The 16,023-nt window shown below is 33.6% G+C and overlaps 4 protein-coding genes across 4 annotated transcripts; 2 read left to right on the forward strand and 2 right to left on the reverse strand.

The window, feature by feature from the left end:
* Positions 1-2,113: 2,113 nt before the first annotated feature.
* HELRODRAFT_81292 (hypothetical protein) lies at positions 2,114-3,492 on the forward strand (the record flags this gene model as incomplete). Its single annotated transcript, XM_009021927.1, has 3 exons — positions 2,114-2,227; positions 2,638-2,842; positions 3,317-3,492. Coding segments are annotated over 3 exons (495 nt in total), but the record flags the coding sequence as incomplete, so codon positions are not given.
* A 1,689-nt stretch (positions 3,493-5,181) lies between these two features.
* Positions 5,182-6,239, forward strand: HELRODRAFT_157178 (hypothetical protein; the record flags this gene model as incomplete). The annotated part of the gene is made up of 4 exons (XM_009021928.1): positions 5,182-5,340; positions 5,537-5,619; positions 5,728-6,011; positions 6,112-6,239. 4 exons carry the CDS (start codon positions 5,182-5,184, stop codon positions 6,237-6,239), a joined length of 654 nt encoding a protein of 217 aa, XP_009020176.1.
* Positions 6,240-6,726: 487 nt separating this feature from the next.
* On the reverse strand, positions 6,727-9,566 carry HELRODRAFT_174479 (hypothetical protein; the record flags this gene model as incomplete). The annotated part of the gene is made up of 6 exons (XM_009021929.1): positions 6,727-7,693; positions 8,094-8,229; positions 8,750-8,805; positions 8,948-9,045; positions 9,369-9,455; positions 9,531-9,566. The coding sequence occupies 6 exons, from the start codon at positions 9,564-9,566 to the stop codon at positions 6,727-6,729; spliced, it is 1,380 nt and encodes a 459-aa protein (XP_009020177.1).
* A 1,920-nt stretch (positions 9,567-11,486) lies between these two features.
* On the reverse strand, positions 11,487-15,602 carry HELRODRAFT_112528 (hypothetical protein). Its single transcript, XM_009021930.1, has 9 exons — positions 14,834-15,602; positions 14,416-14,538; positions 14,175-14,295; positions 13,791-13,917; positions 13,488-13,641; positions 13,193-13,385; positions 12,864-12,978; positions 12,431-12,483; positions 11,487-12,071 (listed from the first exon to the last, which is right to left on the reverse strand). Exons 1-9 carry the CDS (start codon positions 15,574-15,576, stop codon positions 11,826-11,828), a joined length of 1,875 nt encoding a protein of 624 aa, XP_009020178.1. The 5' UTR covers positions 15,577-15,602; the 3' UTR covers positions 11,487-11,825.
* Positions 15,603-16,023: the final 421 nt, after the last annotated feature.

Consider the following 16,023-nt stretch of genomic DNA (forward strand, 5'->3'; position numbering starts at 1 on the left):
ATTTGCTTATTTTCACAACCTGCACCCTCCTGTTGTCCCGCGGTCGTCATCCCGTTACTGTGCATTGCTGGCCCGCGGCACCACCCACCAACACATCTAACCCTACAACTGATGGTCACGTTTTCTCTATCTCTGGACAACATGAAGTGTCAGGTCCGAATTTGTCGTTGTTGTTTTCAGTCACATTTTGTTGGTCATTTGTTTGTTAGAAGCATGGATGGTTAGATGTTCTGAAGTTAAGAAGCGTTGAATGGAATGAACTAAAGCGATCACCTTAGTGGAGTATTTGGGAGATTTTTATATATTTTTTAAGTTTTTTACATGGTTTATTTAATCGGTTGTGTCAAATTTCTAATTCCTTTTAACAGCAATTATCATTCAAATACTTACGTACGAGACTGCTGACCGGTTATATTTTTGCAATACTCTTCGCTTCACTGAAGTTTTGTTGTTTGTTTTAAAATTAGTTAGCCATCAAAGTTAAAATAACTTATCAAAATAATTGTATATACATGTTCTTATAATTAATTCACACAAAAAAAATTTTTATAAACATTTTTTTAATAAACATTTTTAGAGACATTATTTTTCGTTACTTCACCTAGGTTCAGATCCTGTGCTGAAGAATGGTTTCAGCCCAACGCAAACGCAAGGACCACACAAATCTGAGAACCAACAGTGTTCACCCACAAACATTTTTTCCTTCACAACAACATCACCATTGGTGGAAACGATTCTAAATGATAAAGTTGATCGTTTTGGTTATTCGACTGAAAATGTCACCAGAACTACATCAACCATAGCAATAACTGAAAATGTATTCGGTGTGAGTTCCATTGGTGTTTTTAATGAAAACGCTACTACTGCTGCTGCTACTGTAGTAACTCCTCTTACTATTACTACTTTTTCTCTTTTTACTACCACTACTAATGTTAACGTTACCACTACTACTGCATTTTCAGCAGTTGTGAATATTTTTTCTTCTACTATTGCCAACTATGGTATTTTTCCTAATGCTACAGTTGATGAAATTGATGTTAATCCTATCATAGTAACAACAACAACATTGACTACATCAACAGCAGCAACAACGACATTGACTACATCAGCAGCAACATGGTCAACTTCAACAACAAAATTAACGTCAACAACACTAGCAAACAAAAACTCGTCAACCAAAAATGATCTTGACCATTCATCATCTTTGATGAAATTTCACACGAATTATTTGCCAACCACCAACAAATTGACAACTACGACGTCCAACGACACCGAAATTGAAGCCATCGTGAGTTGACGCCTGTGTTTTTTCAAATTCATCTTCAATAAGACTCTCTTAAATTATTTAAAATTAGTTTTAATGCAATTAATTTTTGCAGATTTTTAGATAAAGCGTGATAAAAATTAATTAAACACATAGAAAAAAAATATTCTTCAGGAATATTTGATCAAATTTGGTTACATCAAGCGGGAAAGTGATGTGGTTGACGGTCCTTTAAGTTTTTCGGGTTTGTCAGAACCCATCAAGGAGATGCAGAAGTTTGCTGGACTCGACGTAACTGGTATTTTTTGGCACAGCAAATAACATAATGTTAAATTCATTTAATTCACACAACGTGTATGTTTGCAGCAGTTTTTCTAACATTCCCTTATAAGATGCTTGTTAACAAGCAGCAATTTTCAGGTGCTGGACAACGCATCTTAAATGATTTAATGTACTTTAAAAATCTTTTGTTCTTTCATCCCATTTCATAGTTGTTGGGGAAAACCCTAACTAATTACCTAACTCCCCTCCGTGATCTGCTATTAGATACACCGCACTTGCACACGCACGCTTATATTCCTCAAAAACACTCCTAACACAAATGACAGGACTACTCGACGAACCGACCTTGAACTTAATGCACAAGCCCAGGTGCCACCTTCCCGATAGGATCCAAGCAATCAGGGTCAAAAGATTTGACACAAAGGGTGTGTTGCTGAATTTCTTTTCTACGTAAAATAGGAACCTGAAAGTTACTTTTTTTAAACAGTCATAGTGGCAATTGTGGCAGTGAATGATTACACATAATGTAGAGGAATTTTTTAAATCAATTTCTGTTGATTACTACCAACAGCTAGGTGGTCTCGGAACAACTTGAGTTACTTCATTCAGAATTACCCGAGCAACTCAAACGACATGCAGGACTCCAAGCTGGTCAGTGAAACAATTGAAACTGCATTTAGGGTTAGTAGTTGAGTGTTTATTTAATTGAAGGAAAGATTACATTGAATTAAAACGCAAATAAAAATTATTACTTAACCTTGAAGAATCACCTTAAATTTCTACAATAAATAATGAAAATACTATTTAAACAAGTTAAAAAGAAAAAGATTTTTCATCTAATAGTCAATTTACTCGTTTGTATAATAAATAACATTTAATAGCCCCTTACTAGTTGCTAATAGTTTAAAAAAAACACCTCAAGCTGTTGGTATAAAACCAAATAAGGCCACCATTGCCTGAGATTGCGTGAGATAGGATGAGTAATTTATTTGCCGGAGCATTTATTAGCTTCTTCCATTCGATTCATTAGTTTAATTTAATTTAGTCCGTTTAACAACTTTCTGCATTTTCGTGAATGCATTGCAAATAAGGACTGGAGCTCAGTGGCCAACGTAATCCTTCGGAGAACTTACAGCAACAAGAGTGCAGATATCCGTGTAAAGTTTGCGAGGTCGGATCATTCTGATGGCTACCCATTTGACGGCAAGGGTGTGGTCCTGGCCCATGCCTTCTTCCCGGAAGATGGCAGGCTCCATTTTGATGATGACGAGAAGTGGTCGTACGATGGTGTTGGAGGTGGGTGTGGGTTGTTAAAAAAAGGTCAACTTAATTACCATTCTGGTGTCTGGTGGTTTTTTGTTCTATTAAAAATAAAAAATTATATTAATATTTTTTTAATTTTCTTTTTACATTCGTGTTTTAATTTAATTCACCAATAAATTAAATTTAACTAAAAAATGTTAATGTATCTCAAGGAATCTGAAAACTTCCACGGGTATTGTCATGTTGACATTTAAACATCAAACCTCATAAGCTCATAAGACCAATTTAGATATTTATTTGATCTTTTTGAAAAATTTAAAACTCCGCTACAAAACATAAGAATCAGTAAAACAGATAATGGCGATTAACAACGAAGTTAAGTCTTTACCAATATAACTAATATAAAATATATATGAGAACCAGTTTTATCAACATCAAATGTTTAAGGACCAATATAATTAACATAAAGTATGTAAGGACCAATATAATTAACATAAAATATGCAAGGGCCGAACCTCCGTCAAGTAGCCACACACGAGATTGGCCACATACTCGGACTGGCACACAGTAACGTTAAAGGATCGATCATGTTTCCTTACTATTCCTACCTGCCCAAGTTCAAATTAAGCGCTGATGATATCAAAAGAGCTATATATCTATATGGTTTGTTAAATGCTCTTTGAGCTAAATTTCCGTAGTTTGAAGAATTATATGAATATAAATGATTTTTTAGTTAGAATTATTTTAATTTCATTTTACCATAATTATTTTTATGTGATAATCATTTTTATGCCTTGCAGGAGTTAAGCATCCTGTTTATAGAAAGGCAACCACCAGACGTTTGGATCGTTGGAACTGGTGGTGAGACTCCTTATTTCAACTCTCATTCAACAGTCAACGTAGATGAGAACGAATCAGGTAGTGCTTCCAAACAAACAACACGATCTTCTTATCCGTAAAAATGATTTTACACTTTATGAACTGCACAATGAGCATTTTCTTCAACATATCGACCGAATCCATTTTTATCGTTTTCATGTTTCCCAGAAAATTTCAAATGTAATTGCCAAGTAAATAAATTTTAATATAAATGAAATCAACAAACTCTGTTCCATTCATGGTATTTGTGTTTGATGAAACAGCGCATTTGATGATCATTATTTGACTGCATGAAAATTTACAATGTAGTTTTTCGAGTATATCATGATTTGATTTTTATCATGATTTGATTTTTATCATGTTATATCGTCAATAGAAATATTTATTTTCAATTTTTAAAAAAATTGTCTCTTGTACTTGTATCTCAAATTTAACGACAAAGAATGCAAAATTAAACACTTAATGCTGGTCGGTGGACATCCGTTTTTTTTCGTGCTACTCCGCTTAAAACAAAGCCATGCCTAATAATTCGGCACTTCCGAAGTCCAAAAGATATAAGTCACTCAGCAAAAGATCACCCTTACTCCGTGTTGAAGTTATTTTTAAAAAATCTTAACTGACTTTCATCTTATGTTTTTAACTTTTTTATTCAAATCAAAATGTAGAGTTTAATTACTGCTTGAACGAGTCTGTATTATTTAATTACGTAGGATTTGATGAGGAGTTAGCTCAGCAGGCAGATATGTCATCTCTCGAGTAGCTCTACCGTTAGGACCTAATTCGATTACTGTCTCTGTCTGATCAAAACTCAAAAACTATCATATGCGATGTGGCACGAAAGCTTATCTAACTATAATTTCAGGAGGATATGTAACCAAGTACTTGCATATCAAGGTTCCATAATAATGATGAAAAAAAATGTCTACCCATGCAACCTGTCTGCCTCGTCTCAGAAGAGTACAAGAGATTTTTTACTATTTTTCTACATTCAAATTTGTCCTTTTCTCTACTGAGTACTTTAGTAGATAAAAGTAATTTAACAATAAATATTGATTTGATTTTGATTCTAAGTAAATGGATTTTCTGTCTTATATGATTTATGATGTAATATTGAAATATTAATTTAAGTTATAATGTCTTTGCTAAATTATTAAAAGTGCATTCAAAATCTGTGAAATTTTCAATATCGTTCGTTTGGGTTGATTGATCATTCCGTAGTCGAAATCATAAATTAAATAATAAAAAAAAAACAGGACAATAACAGTTTGATCGTGTGGCTCGGGGTACGTTCAGTTAATTAATCTAACAATCAAACATTAAATTAGTATTAGGTAGTTAGTGTTAGTTTAGTTGAATATTTTAGTTTTATTTTAGTAGTTAGTAGGCTTTGAATGGTTAGATCACATCACAAGCGTTAGCTATAAATTTGGTAGTCAGTCAGTACAAAACTAGCAAATATTAAAAGTTAACTTAATTAAAAAACAGAAACAAAAATGTTACATGATGAAAATGATGAGGAGGATGACATTCCAAGATTGTCTGCAGAAACCCTGGCTGCCTTGCAGGAGTTTTATTTGGAAGAAGAACAAAGGAACATGGAGGAGGATGCTGCCATCTCCTCAACAAACACAAACATGCCAAAAGAAGATTGGGTTCGTTCAGTTCAAGTTTTATTCATTATATAATTTAAAAAATTGAAATAATTAAATTTTATTTAAATTTTAGATGGATTTTTTAAGCTTAGAGTTAAAAAATATTTAAATTCTTTATCACTATTGATTTTGTTTGAATATTTGTTAGCTTGAACTCTAATATTAGTTAAATGTTAATTTTATTTATTGAAAAAAGCAATTGAGTCAATTCTGGTATGATGAAGGCACGGCAAGAACCTTAGCAAATGAATGCATAAGTTCCGTTGGAGAGAATGGTAGGTAGGTGATGTTAGTTTACATTATTTGTCAGTGATGCTCATTTTGTTGTTGGTCAAACTTATTTTCATTCTCAATTCTCGACCACTTTACTCTTTCATTTTAATGCAGGGTAGCTTTTATATCCAGTCCAACAATTTTTGCAAAGTTAAAAGAGTTACACCCAGATATCAGCAGCAATTCAGTTTGTTTGGAGTATGACAGAAGATTCTCAAGCATATTTGGGTTGAACTACATATTTTATGATTACAATGAGCCTCTGAACCTGCCTGAAAGTTTAAAGTCTTCTTTTGATTTGGTGGTCCTTGATCCTCCATTTCTATCTGAGGAATGTCTTGAAAAGTCAGCCAAGACGGCTCAGTATCTTACCAATGGAAAGATTCTGTTGTGCACAGGTTTAATGTTATTAATGTGTTATGTCATTAACATTAACTGAGTTTTTCATTTGTTTTATGTTAATATTCATTTATTTAATTTTTCTACTAAAAACCAAAGGAACAGTGATGGAAGATGCAGCATACAGATTATTGAATGTGAAAAGACTTAAATTTACGCCTAAACATTCTAACAATTTGTCAAACGAATTTTCCTGTTTTAGCAATTTTGATACAAAACTATTGTGAAAAAAGTTCACTTTATTTTCAAAAATCCATATCCATCTCATGTTCAATCGAATATTGATTCTTTATTTAGCAACCAGGACATCTTGTCATTGTTTTTTTTGAGAAGCAGATTGAATGCAAACATGATGAAATGTAGTTTTAAATTATTTTTAATTAAAATTTTTAAATTAATTTAAATAGATTTCAAATATGTTTAAGCACTATTTATATACCATTTATCATTTATTGTTCTTTGTTGAAATGATTGATAGCTGTTATTTTAAAAATGTCAGCATTTTGCTGAGAAAGCTTTCCTTGTTTTTATAGTTTTGAAGTGAAGAAGTACAATTTTTGAGTATTTAACACATTTTAAAAGATACTCTTAACCCTGGCAAATAAAAAAATTATGATCATGCTTTGCCTAAGTTTTTAATTTTGATTTTTTGAAAGATTACATAACCTTAACTACAAAAATGAATAGACGAAAAAGTTATTACAATTGCGCATTTTAATATTTGTGTCCGCCAATTTCGTTTTTGTCGGCGATTGTAGACCGCTGTCTTAAATTGTGCGACCGACTGAAGTTACCAGTGGATGCAGCTTCGCACGTGTCTGTACCCAAGATTTCTTTTTCAAGGTAGGATAACAGAAGGTCTGCCTGTTCGTTCCTCCAATCACTGAGGATATCTTTGTTGTCCTTTAAATTGCAACTTTTGTTCTTACTATATGCTTCACTTTTGGTATTGTCATTTGGATTTCTTTTTTTAGCTTGGTCAGTTTCGGCTTTTTTATTGCTTGAATATGCTGGTTGTGAAACTTCATATGTCACGTTTTCGACATTGCAGTCACTACTGATTCCAACGCTGATGTCCATATTTGTTTCGTTGAGTTCCAGTTCATTTGTGGTTACGCGTTTGCGTTGATACTGTTTCAGATATTTTAATTTTTTCACTCCATCATCCCAATCATGCAGGCTTATAGATTCTACCAGTTTTAATCTTTTAGTAACATCGTACATAGGTCTGAATATCGACGATGAATTTTTCTGAACATTCCTTTGCGGTTTTATGCGTGAATTACGGTAAGAACATAACTTTGGTTTGACTTGTGTCCATATTTTACCAACATACAATTCAGGAACGTCATTTCCTTTGTCTATTTCCTTCCGTATTTTGGTGACGCAAGCAGCGATACGGCATTCTTCTTTTAATTCCCGCTCCATATCCTTCCAAAATTCATCACGATCCGTCTCATCGTATTTCATTTTTGTCTTAAAACTTGTTTCTAAAGGATTATCGCGAAAATTATCGCGAGAATTGACGCCAGGGTCAACAGATGTGTTTAATCCGTGCACATCACCACCGTCGCTTTCACAAACCTCGGGGTGCTCTGCATTTCCAGACGTAACTAATTCATCAACTTTTGAGGCTTCCAATTTGGAAAGATTTAAATCTTTTTTAACAACTTTTCGTCGCCTACATACATGTTTATATTATTGAAAATTATTTTTACATAAAAGGAAATCATTGAATGAATGAATGCTCTTAAATAAACCCACCAGTGTACGAAGGCGTATATTATTCCGACTATTGGCAGAATAATGCAAACTGGAGTTAACAAATATGGAAGTATTCTATACCGACCATCATATGCAACTACATCGATTTATCAGAATTACTTAATTGATGTATGCCCAAGCCAACAAACCAGACTACAAAAAAAATACGGTACGTACTTATTTCATTTTCACAGATATCACCGTAAAAAGCTTGTAAACATCTGAAGGTTTTATTTAAAATATAGACTGAGTATAAAAATGTGTTGTAGCATTAAAACTTTAAGAAAAATAAAGTATTAATTTACATGCATGAATACTTTGGGATCATCATGCCTCTCTGTATCTTGCTGCACGTTCCATTGTTTCTGCATTTGATAATGTCGTCCTCCCATTTGGAACATGGCTCTTGTACATCATTCATTTTCAAGTCCGGATTTTGAAATTCAGTTTGTTCTTCACAATAAAAAGTTACGTTCAAAAATTATGATTCTTTATAGACTTTATTTAGATTTTTAACTTGCCCCGACATTTTTGATCATCTTTCAATTTATCATTGCATTTCTTTTTTCAATAAGTAACATTTGTGCAATAAAAAATGCTCGGAAGTTTTACACTTAGGAGAAAATTCAGCGGAAAAAATACGTTAATTTGAAAACATCATTATATAGAAGTATACGTGGATAAGTTTTGGAAAGCCGCTTACCAACCTTCTTCAAATGAATCAGTGCCTATATTAAAATTCAATTATATAATACATGTAACTGATTAAGTTTTTCAATTTATTTTCATTTATTTAATTGTTATAATTAATCTTACTATTAACAAATTAGTTATAATAATACAAAATTAATTAATTTGTTATATAATTACAAATTTGATCTTGATAACTAATAAGTTGGTTATAATATTTTAACTTGATTGTAATACTGAACTGTGAAAGAACAGTGCTAACCCTCTCAGCAAGTCAACTAACCAATCAAACCACCTTTCGTTCTCTGGCACAAGTCTCCGGTGAAATTGTTGTGACACCTGAAAAATTTTTCGTTTAGATAAATAATAAAGACGATGAAAGAAGCATTCAATACAGATTTTAGATTTTAATTTCAAATTAATTTTAATTCAATTAAAACAATTTTAGAATATAGACAGAAGTATAATGAATAATGAAAACCTGCAGACGAGCGACCTTCTGTAGGGCACGTCAACAACTTTGAAACACGTTCCACCGTTTGAACAATTCTGTATCCTCACTTCAGATTCATCACACAGCTGGGTTGAAAAAAGAAAAAAATTGAATATACAAAATAATGAAATATTTCATTTTGTATCTCAGAAAATCACAAGGACAGATTTTCAACTTTGACTGTTGGTGAAAGTTGAAAAAAGTGTAAATTTTGAAAATGGCCCCGGCTCTCTTATATTCGCCACTGCAGTAAACCAGCTGATAAAAGTGTTTAAATTATATTCGGTGTATGACGTTTCATTATTCTACTAAATTTTAAACTGAATTGTAAACAATAATCGTTATCAGCATTGAGACAGAAAATTATTAATAAGCAGGTATTCATTTTTGGTAAGAGGGAATAAATAACCTGTCCATATTTGTTGATCCCTTCTTCGTCAACTGGGACGTTGAACGTCGGGTCCTTTATGCGTCTGCGGTACTCAAGTTCCTCGTCCTATTTAGAGGTGAAGACATTGTAGTGTAGAATATTATTTAGTCTGTATTTTAGACCTGCAAGCGAACAGCTTACGTAGTTCATGGGACCCATCACTGTAGCTGCCACCATTGTCAAAACAAGAAGCTGATGAAGCATCGTCAGTCGCTAATCAATTTGTTTACGTTTAAGGACCACAATGCAACGTCATAACTGTTTAGGTGAAAAGTTTACATAAAAATTATTACGAGAAACTCAAAAACAACGTTTGACGCGTGATTTCGTTTTACTGGTTCAATGGTTAAAAGAACATCATTTTAGGCATGTCACTATGGCCACAGTTCTACCTTTATTTAACATTGTTTTCATTTTATCACAGCAGTGACAGTGGATTTTATGAATATAAAATTAATAATTAAATAAATGCTAGTGCTGTTTGAATGAATTGAGTAATATATTATTATCTTTTAAGCTCATCATTACGAAACTGCACCCCAATAAATGATACAGATTAGCCTACTGGTCATGGATTTGGTTTTTAGTTTTGGTATTGTCGTAATTTCGTTAACTTTAACAGAGTGAAACTTTTCTCCAACATTAAACATTTGCCGACATGTCAAGGTAGGTGCAAGTTTTGTGCCTAAGTTCATATTTACAGCCAATCATTGTTTTGTTTTCAGTAGCATATATTATAAAATCCAAAAAATGCATATAAAATATGAAATTATGTAATGCACTCCAACACAAAACACATAAGGTTGTTTTAAATAAATTTCCTTTGAAGGCAAACGATTTAAATGAATTTATTGAAAAAAAACCATCATCAGAGCCAGTTTTGAAATGAAATTTAAACCATTTTTTTAAAACTAGCTTGAATTCAAACATCGAGCGTGTGTAAAAATCTGAAGGCCATTAATCAGTTAAAACAGTGAAATTAAAAAAAATAAAAATAACCTCCCCGTCGGGGAATTGAACCCCGGTCTCCCGCGTGACAGGCGGGGATACTTACCACTATACTAACGAGGACCACACAGACCGTTATTTAAAACTTAATATCGATCAATTTGCAAGATTCAAGCTGCGCAGTACATAACAATGTTACATTATACTACTGATACAAAAGAATTATACATCACCGTTATTTTTGTTATTACTATTATTTACATAATAAGAATTAATTATATATAAATTACAAATATAAATTAAGTATCTTATATTATATTATCAAAGCAAAGAAAATAAAATACAATTGCATGAGAAATCCATCATAAAAAAATTATTGTCTGCGCAAGTAGTAGTAGGTAGCATTGCACACACGCACGCACACACACGCACACACACATACACACACACGTAAACACAGACACACAACAAACGACAATAACGAAAAACAATACAAAAAAAATGATGAAAACATACCATTTTGTTTCCTGATAAATAACAAAATTACCACGTGCCTCGCACTAAGAATGAATGTGACGTAACAACACGTCAATGAATGTGACGTCATCCTACCCGCCAACGTCATCGATATGGAAAATGACTCAATTAATTAAACGCACTACTAAAAATAAGCAAAAACGGTGCCCCCAGTGAGGTTTGAACTCACGACCGCTGGTTTACAAGACCAGCGCTCTACCACTGAGCTATAGAGGCCGGCGATCTGTGCCATACATATTTTCAAACGGTTTCTTGTTAATTCTTACGTGTGACAATTTTACCAAAATTTTGCCTAATTTTCGCTCCGGATTAATTTGTTATTTTTTCTCTATTTAGACCGACAACATAATGACGAAGAAGTAGTTAGACTTCGTTATTATTCCCACAAAAAGGTTGAGTTAACTATCAATCAACTGTAGTTTAGTGTTTAGTTTATTTATTTTTATTAACTTGACATATATATGTTGTTTGCAGAACTTCAAACTTTGAAGTTCAAAGTCACAATTTTTGTGACTTTTAAATTTTATTAAATAATAAATTTATTATTTTATAACATTGAATTATTATTTTTGGCAAACAAAATAGTGAATATTTTCTATTTTCTTTGGTTAGTTCAGTATGTTAAATTTTTTATTTTCATCAATCATTTGAAAGGCACTTTATTAAAATATTAAAAAATATAATCAGTATTGTGTATCAGTATGTACGTGGGGAGTTTATAAACATTACTGAATGTGACGTCACGCGAAATTGAAATGACGTCATGTAGATGTGAGGATGACGAAACGAAGAATAACAAAAATAAATTCGTTACCAGTTTATTGTGCATGGATGATTGTGGTATTATTATATTATATATCTCTGGATGACCTAATGAGAAAGTGGTTTGCGTGACCAAATTCCAAACGTCAAACTGACAAAAGAAGAAATATGTAGAGAGACACAAGAACGTCAATAATTTTCCATTAATTTATTCTGCTTATCAATCCAAGGATAGATAAGATCACCGGTCAGACATTTTTTCACGAAACTTTTCACTGAAGATGACATTGAAGATGACATTGAAGATGATGAAGAAGCTGAGGCAGATGATGGAGGAAATGAAGATTGTGACGGTGCTGGTGATGGGGATGAAGTTGGGGAGGAGGAGAATGATGAGGAAAGTTTGATGAGCTCCAAGAGGTTGAGTGGCTGCAACTGCAATCGTTAATTAAAAAAAAACAATATTGCTAACGTGGTTATTGTCTAGAAATGTTTTTAAAACCATGCCAGCCACTGGACAGATCAATGAAACTTATAACTTTCATAGTTACACAAGTTATATTTTATCACTTATATATCTCACATTTTAAAAATGTTAAAAACTTTGTGAATATTTTCAACGGCTGTAATTGTTTTAAATGTAACATTGTCATCATTAACTGGCAACAAAGTTTGAACATAGAAGAAGATGAAGAACTCAGTACAAACCATTAGAGCAATCAAACTTAAGGTACCACTAAAAATATTTCATTCGCATGAAACCGTATAACCAATAACTGATTCAATAAACTAACGTTCAGTTTGAAGCATAGAGGTTTGTAAGAACGCACCTGAACTTTAGTTAAGCCTGTGTTGTATGGTGTTATATCATGTTATATCATGTTATATCAGTTTATATCATGTTATATCATGTTATATCATGATACATCGTAACATACCACGTTATATCATGTAATAACGCTGATGGGTTATTGTGTTGTTGCGTAAGCATTGACAGCGTTCCAGAAAAAAAAAATTCTGGTCGCAATGATAACTAAATGTAACAACAACTCAAACCAACGCCAACAACGGTATAATCATCAACCGCAACATCAGAAACAACACCACTAACAAACACACATACACACACAAACAAACAAACAAACATATACACAAACAAACAAAAAAACACGCACACACACACACAAACACAAGGACGGACAACAAAACATTGACAAACCAGCCCACATTTCAACTTGCATCCAGTGAAACACCTGACGTAGAGCCAGTAGATGTGAACATTGTTGAGGAGGACGATGCACGAACTCATCAGCACATGCAACATCAGAGTCGTCAGCCGGAGCTGTTAGAAGTTTATCACCACCACCATCATCATCAACAACATCATCATCAATTCATCATCAACAACATCATCATCACCACCACAACCATCATCAACAACATCATCATCATCATCACCACAACCATCATCATTACCATCATCATCATCATCATCATCATCACCACAACCACCATCATCATCACCACCATCATCAACAGCAGCAGCAGCAACCTACCGCAAGAAAGACAATGTAGAATACGAGAGTGGTAGGCAGGATGAAAAAGAGAATGGTGAAAATGAGGGTGCCGACAAACATGGCGTCCATCACGTGCTCCACACTGTCCACCCTCAACTTCAACCTGTTGAACTTCTTGCCCATGAACAACCTGCACAGTGGCTTCAGGGCTACCAACTGCAGACTGTACAATCTGATTGGTCAGTTGGTTGTGGTGGCTGATTGGTTGGCTGGCCGATGATTGGTTCCTTTGTTGGTTGGCCCGTAAAGCATAGAAATAATAGAACAAACAAACTTGGCAGCATAGACATAGAAGCAGTAGACGTGGAGGGTCATGATGGAGAGGAGGTCCCTCATGATGCAGCACTGCATGGTGAGCCCGAAGATGCCACTGAGGACGCATGCCCGCAAGATGGAGGAGAGGACGGGGATGAGCAGGGCCAGGTAGGCTGGTCAGGTGCGGTCAATATGATTATTTTGTAGGATGAACAGCAGTCAAACAACATTTCAGTGATCAGAAAAAGTGTAACAGCAAGAATGCAACAGTAGCAATAACCGTACAATAGTAACAATGACGATGATAATTATGACAACACACCCTTCCAGAGGAAGACGTGATAGAGGAAGAAATGAGATAGGAAATTGGTGAGGGGTCCATTCAACTTGAGGCCAGCTGGATTGTTCTGCAGCCAGAAGATCAGCTGTTCCAGTCTGTCACCTATCCACTGAAAATGTTAGGCGTCATTTCATTGGTTGCTAACATTTTTTATTTTTATTTCATTGGTTGTTTAATTAAAATACAAACATCTAATTGGGAAATTTGGTTAGATCGGCTCATTTGATGAACTGTTTGGCTTGCATGCAATTTTTCGATTGGTTGCTTTGGTTAAATGTGATTGGGTGACTGATTTGTCTAGTGTTATTGTTTAATTTACTTAAGCACATCATCAGTACACCAGCACAAACACCACCATGACGCGACCTCCGCAGCCGATAAGAGAATCGATGCCAGCTCATCCAACTGGTCAGGCTGCAGGAAGAGGTTCATGATGACCACGCCCACAAAAGTGTCAATCAATGTGAGACACAGGAAGTTTTTAAACCTTGGATAATATACACAACAGAAATTAACGAAAATTTATAAAGAGGAACAAGTGAAAAGAACTGACGATGCAAACGAGCAATGAATGCAAGACAACCAATGTCTAAAATGAGAAACACACCTCAACTGGTTGAACCTTGTTGGATGATGATTGACAGATGTGACAAGATTGTGGACCTCGCTATATTTCTGTAGAACGTGCTTCACAATGGATGGCAGGCTGATGACTGGAATGCTTGGAAAACTTGAATATTTAATGAATTGATTACGTACATCAGATTCATCTTGATAAAAATAATAAATTCTAAATTTATTTTAAATTCTAATTAAAAACAAAAGCTAGTTTTAAAACTTTAATAAATTTGAAATATTCAAATAACAATAAACTTATAGAAATTATATATATATATATGTATTTACAATATATATATATATATATATATATATATATATATATAGAGAGAGAGAGAGAGAGAGAGAGAGAGAAAGAAAACCTAAAACAAATGGTAATTTAACAACTAAGTAGATCCAGGAGTCACCTAATTGAAGGAATAAAGAAGTCGGTGAATGAGATCACATAAAGGAAGATGATGTAAGAAAAGTTGGCAACAAATCCAAATTCTCTGAATTTCATTTCACAATCATCCTCCATAATGTGTGATGATGATAACTTCTTATTTAAATATTTCACGGCATGTTGACTCAGCACAAGTGCATGATGAATGATGGAGATGCAGCTATCTGGTTCCGACATCACCCGGCTATCAATCAAACATGAACAGGCAAACTCATTTCTATCATAAAACACCAAAGCACTAATGTTAGTGACAGCTGAACTCGTTGAAAGTTTGTCATGATCATCATCATCACAGTATAGTCGTATTGTAAAATGGTTATTATTATTTTCTTCATTTTTGTTAACAGTCATTGTGATGAAAGGAGCAATTTTTAGTTTTCTATTCTGTTTTTTAAGCACGAGAGTCCCAACGACATTTTTTTGTTCTTCATCACGTGCAACCACCACCCCCACAATTTCTAACCTACATGATGATGGTGATGATGTTGTTGGTTCGTTTTCGTTTGTCCGATTTTGCGATGATAATGGATGATGATGATGATGATGTTCATCTAATAACTCGTTAACATCATCAAAAGAACCGTTAATTACGTCAGTGATGCAAATTGTTTTGCCATCTCTAACTCCAAGCAACAAATAATCATCTGTCAATTTTTCTAGATCAAGGTTTTTCGTGATTTCTTCAAAACAAAAAACACGGAACATTTTGTTTATGTCATCTAAGTTCACATTTCAACATCTATTTAAATATTAAAAGGTCATAAAAGTAAACTGCGATTTTAATATAGAATTTGAGCTATAGCACTTAAATTTATGACAACGTTGATGGGGTTATTGACACGCATTTATATCATCAAACAATAAACTTAAATTGAAGATATTTGTTGTATAAAGATTTTTTTGGATTTTTCAAAGAGAACTTTCCAATCTTAATTTTCTATTATATGCTGTCCAGTACCCTGAATGGCATTTAGAATTTCAAATACAATGCGATTTATACAGGGCGCCACTCAACAAATACATTTAAAAAAAGGAACAATGACCTAGTGGCATAGGAACAGATAGTGCGTTATTATGTGGTGCAAATGCAGTTGCATTGCGAATCACAAGTAGCGCAAAAGTACTAGCGTTAGAGTTTTAATAATGAAAAAG

Source organism: Helobdella robusta (genome assembly GCF_000326865.2).
Source record: "Helobdella robusta unplaced genomic scaffold HELROscaffold_30, whole genome shotgun sequence".
In the NCBI taxonomy this organism is placed as follows: Eukaryota; Metazoa; Annelida; class Clitellata; order Rhynchobdellida; family Glossiphoniidae; genus Helobdella; species Helobdella robusta.

Coding starts and splice junctions, on each gene's coding strand:
- HELRODRAFT_112528 (XM_009021930.1), bottom strand. CDS start 15,576: ATGTTCCGTGTTTTTTGTTTTGAAGAAATCACGAAAAACCTTGATCTA. Junction 14,296..14,415: donor ACAAGGTTCAACCAGTTGAG/GTGTGTTTCTCA, acceptor ATATTATCCAAG/GTTTAAAAACTTCCTGTGTC. Junction 13,918..14,174: donor TTCTCTTATCGGCTGCGGAG/GTCGCGTCATGG, acceptor TAACATTTTCAG/TGGATAGGTGACAGACTGGA.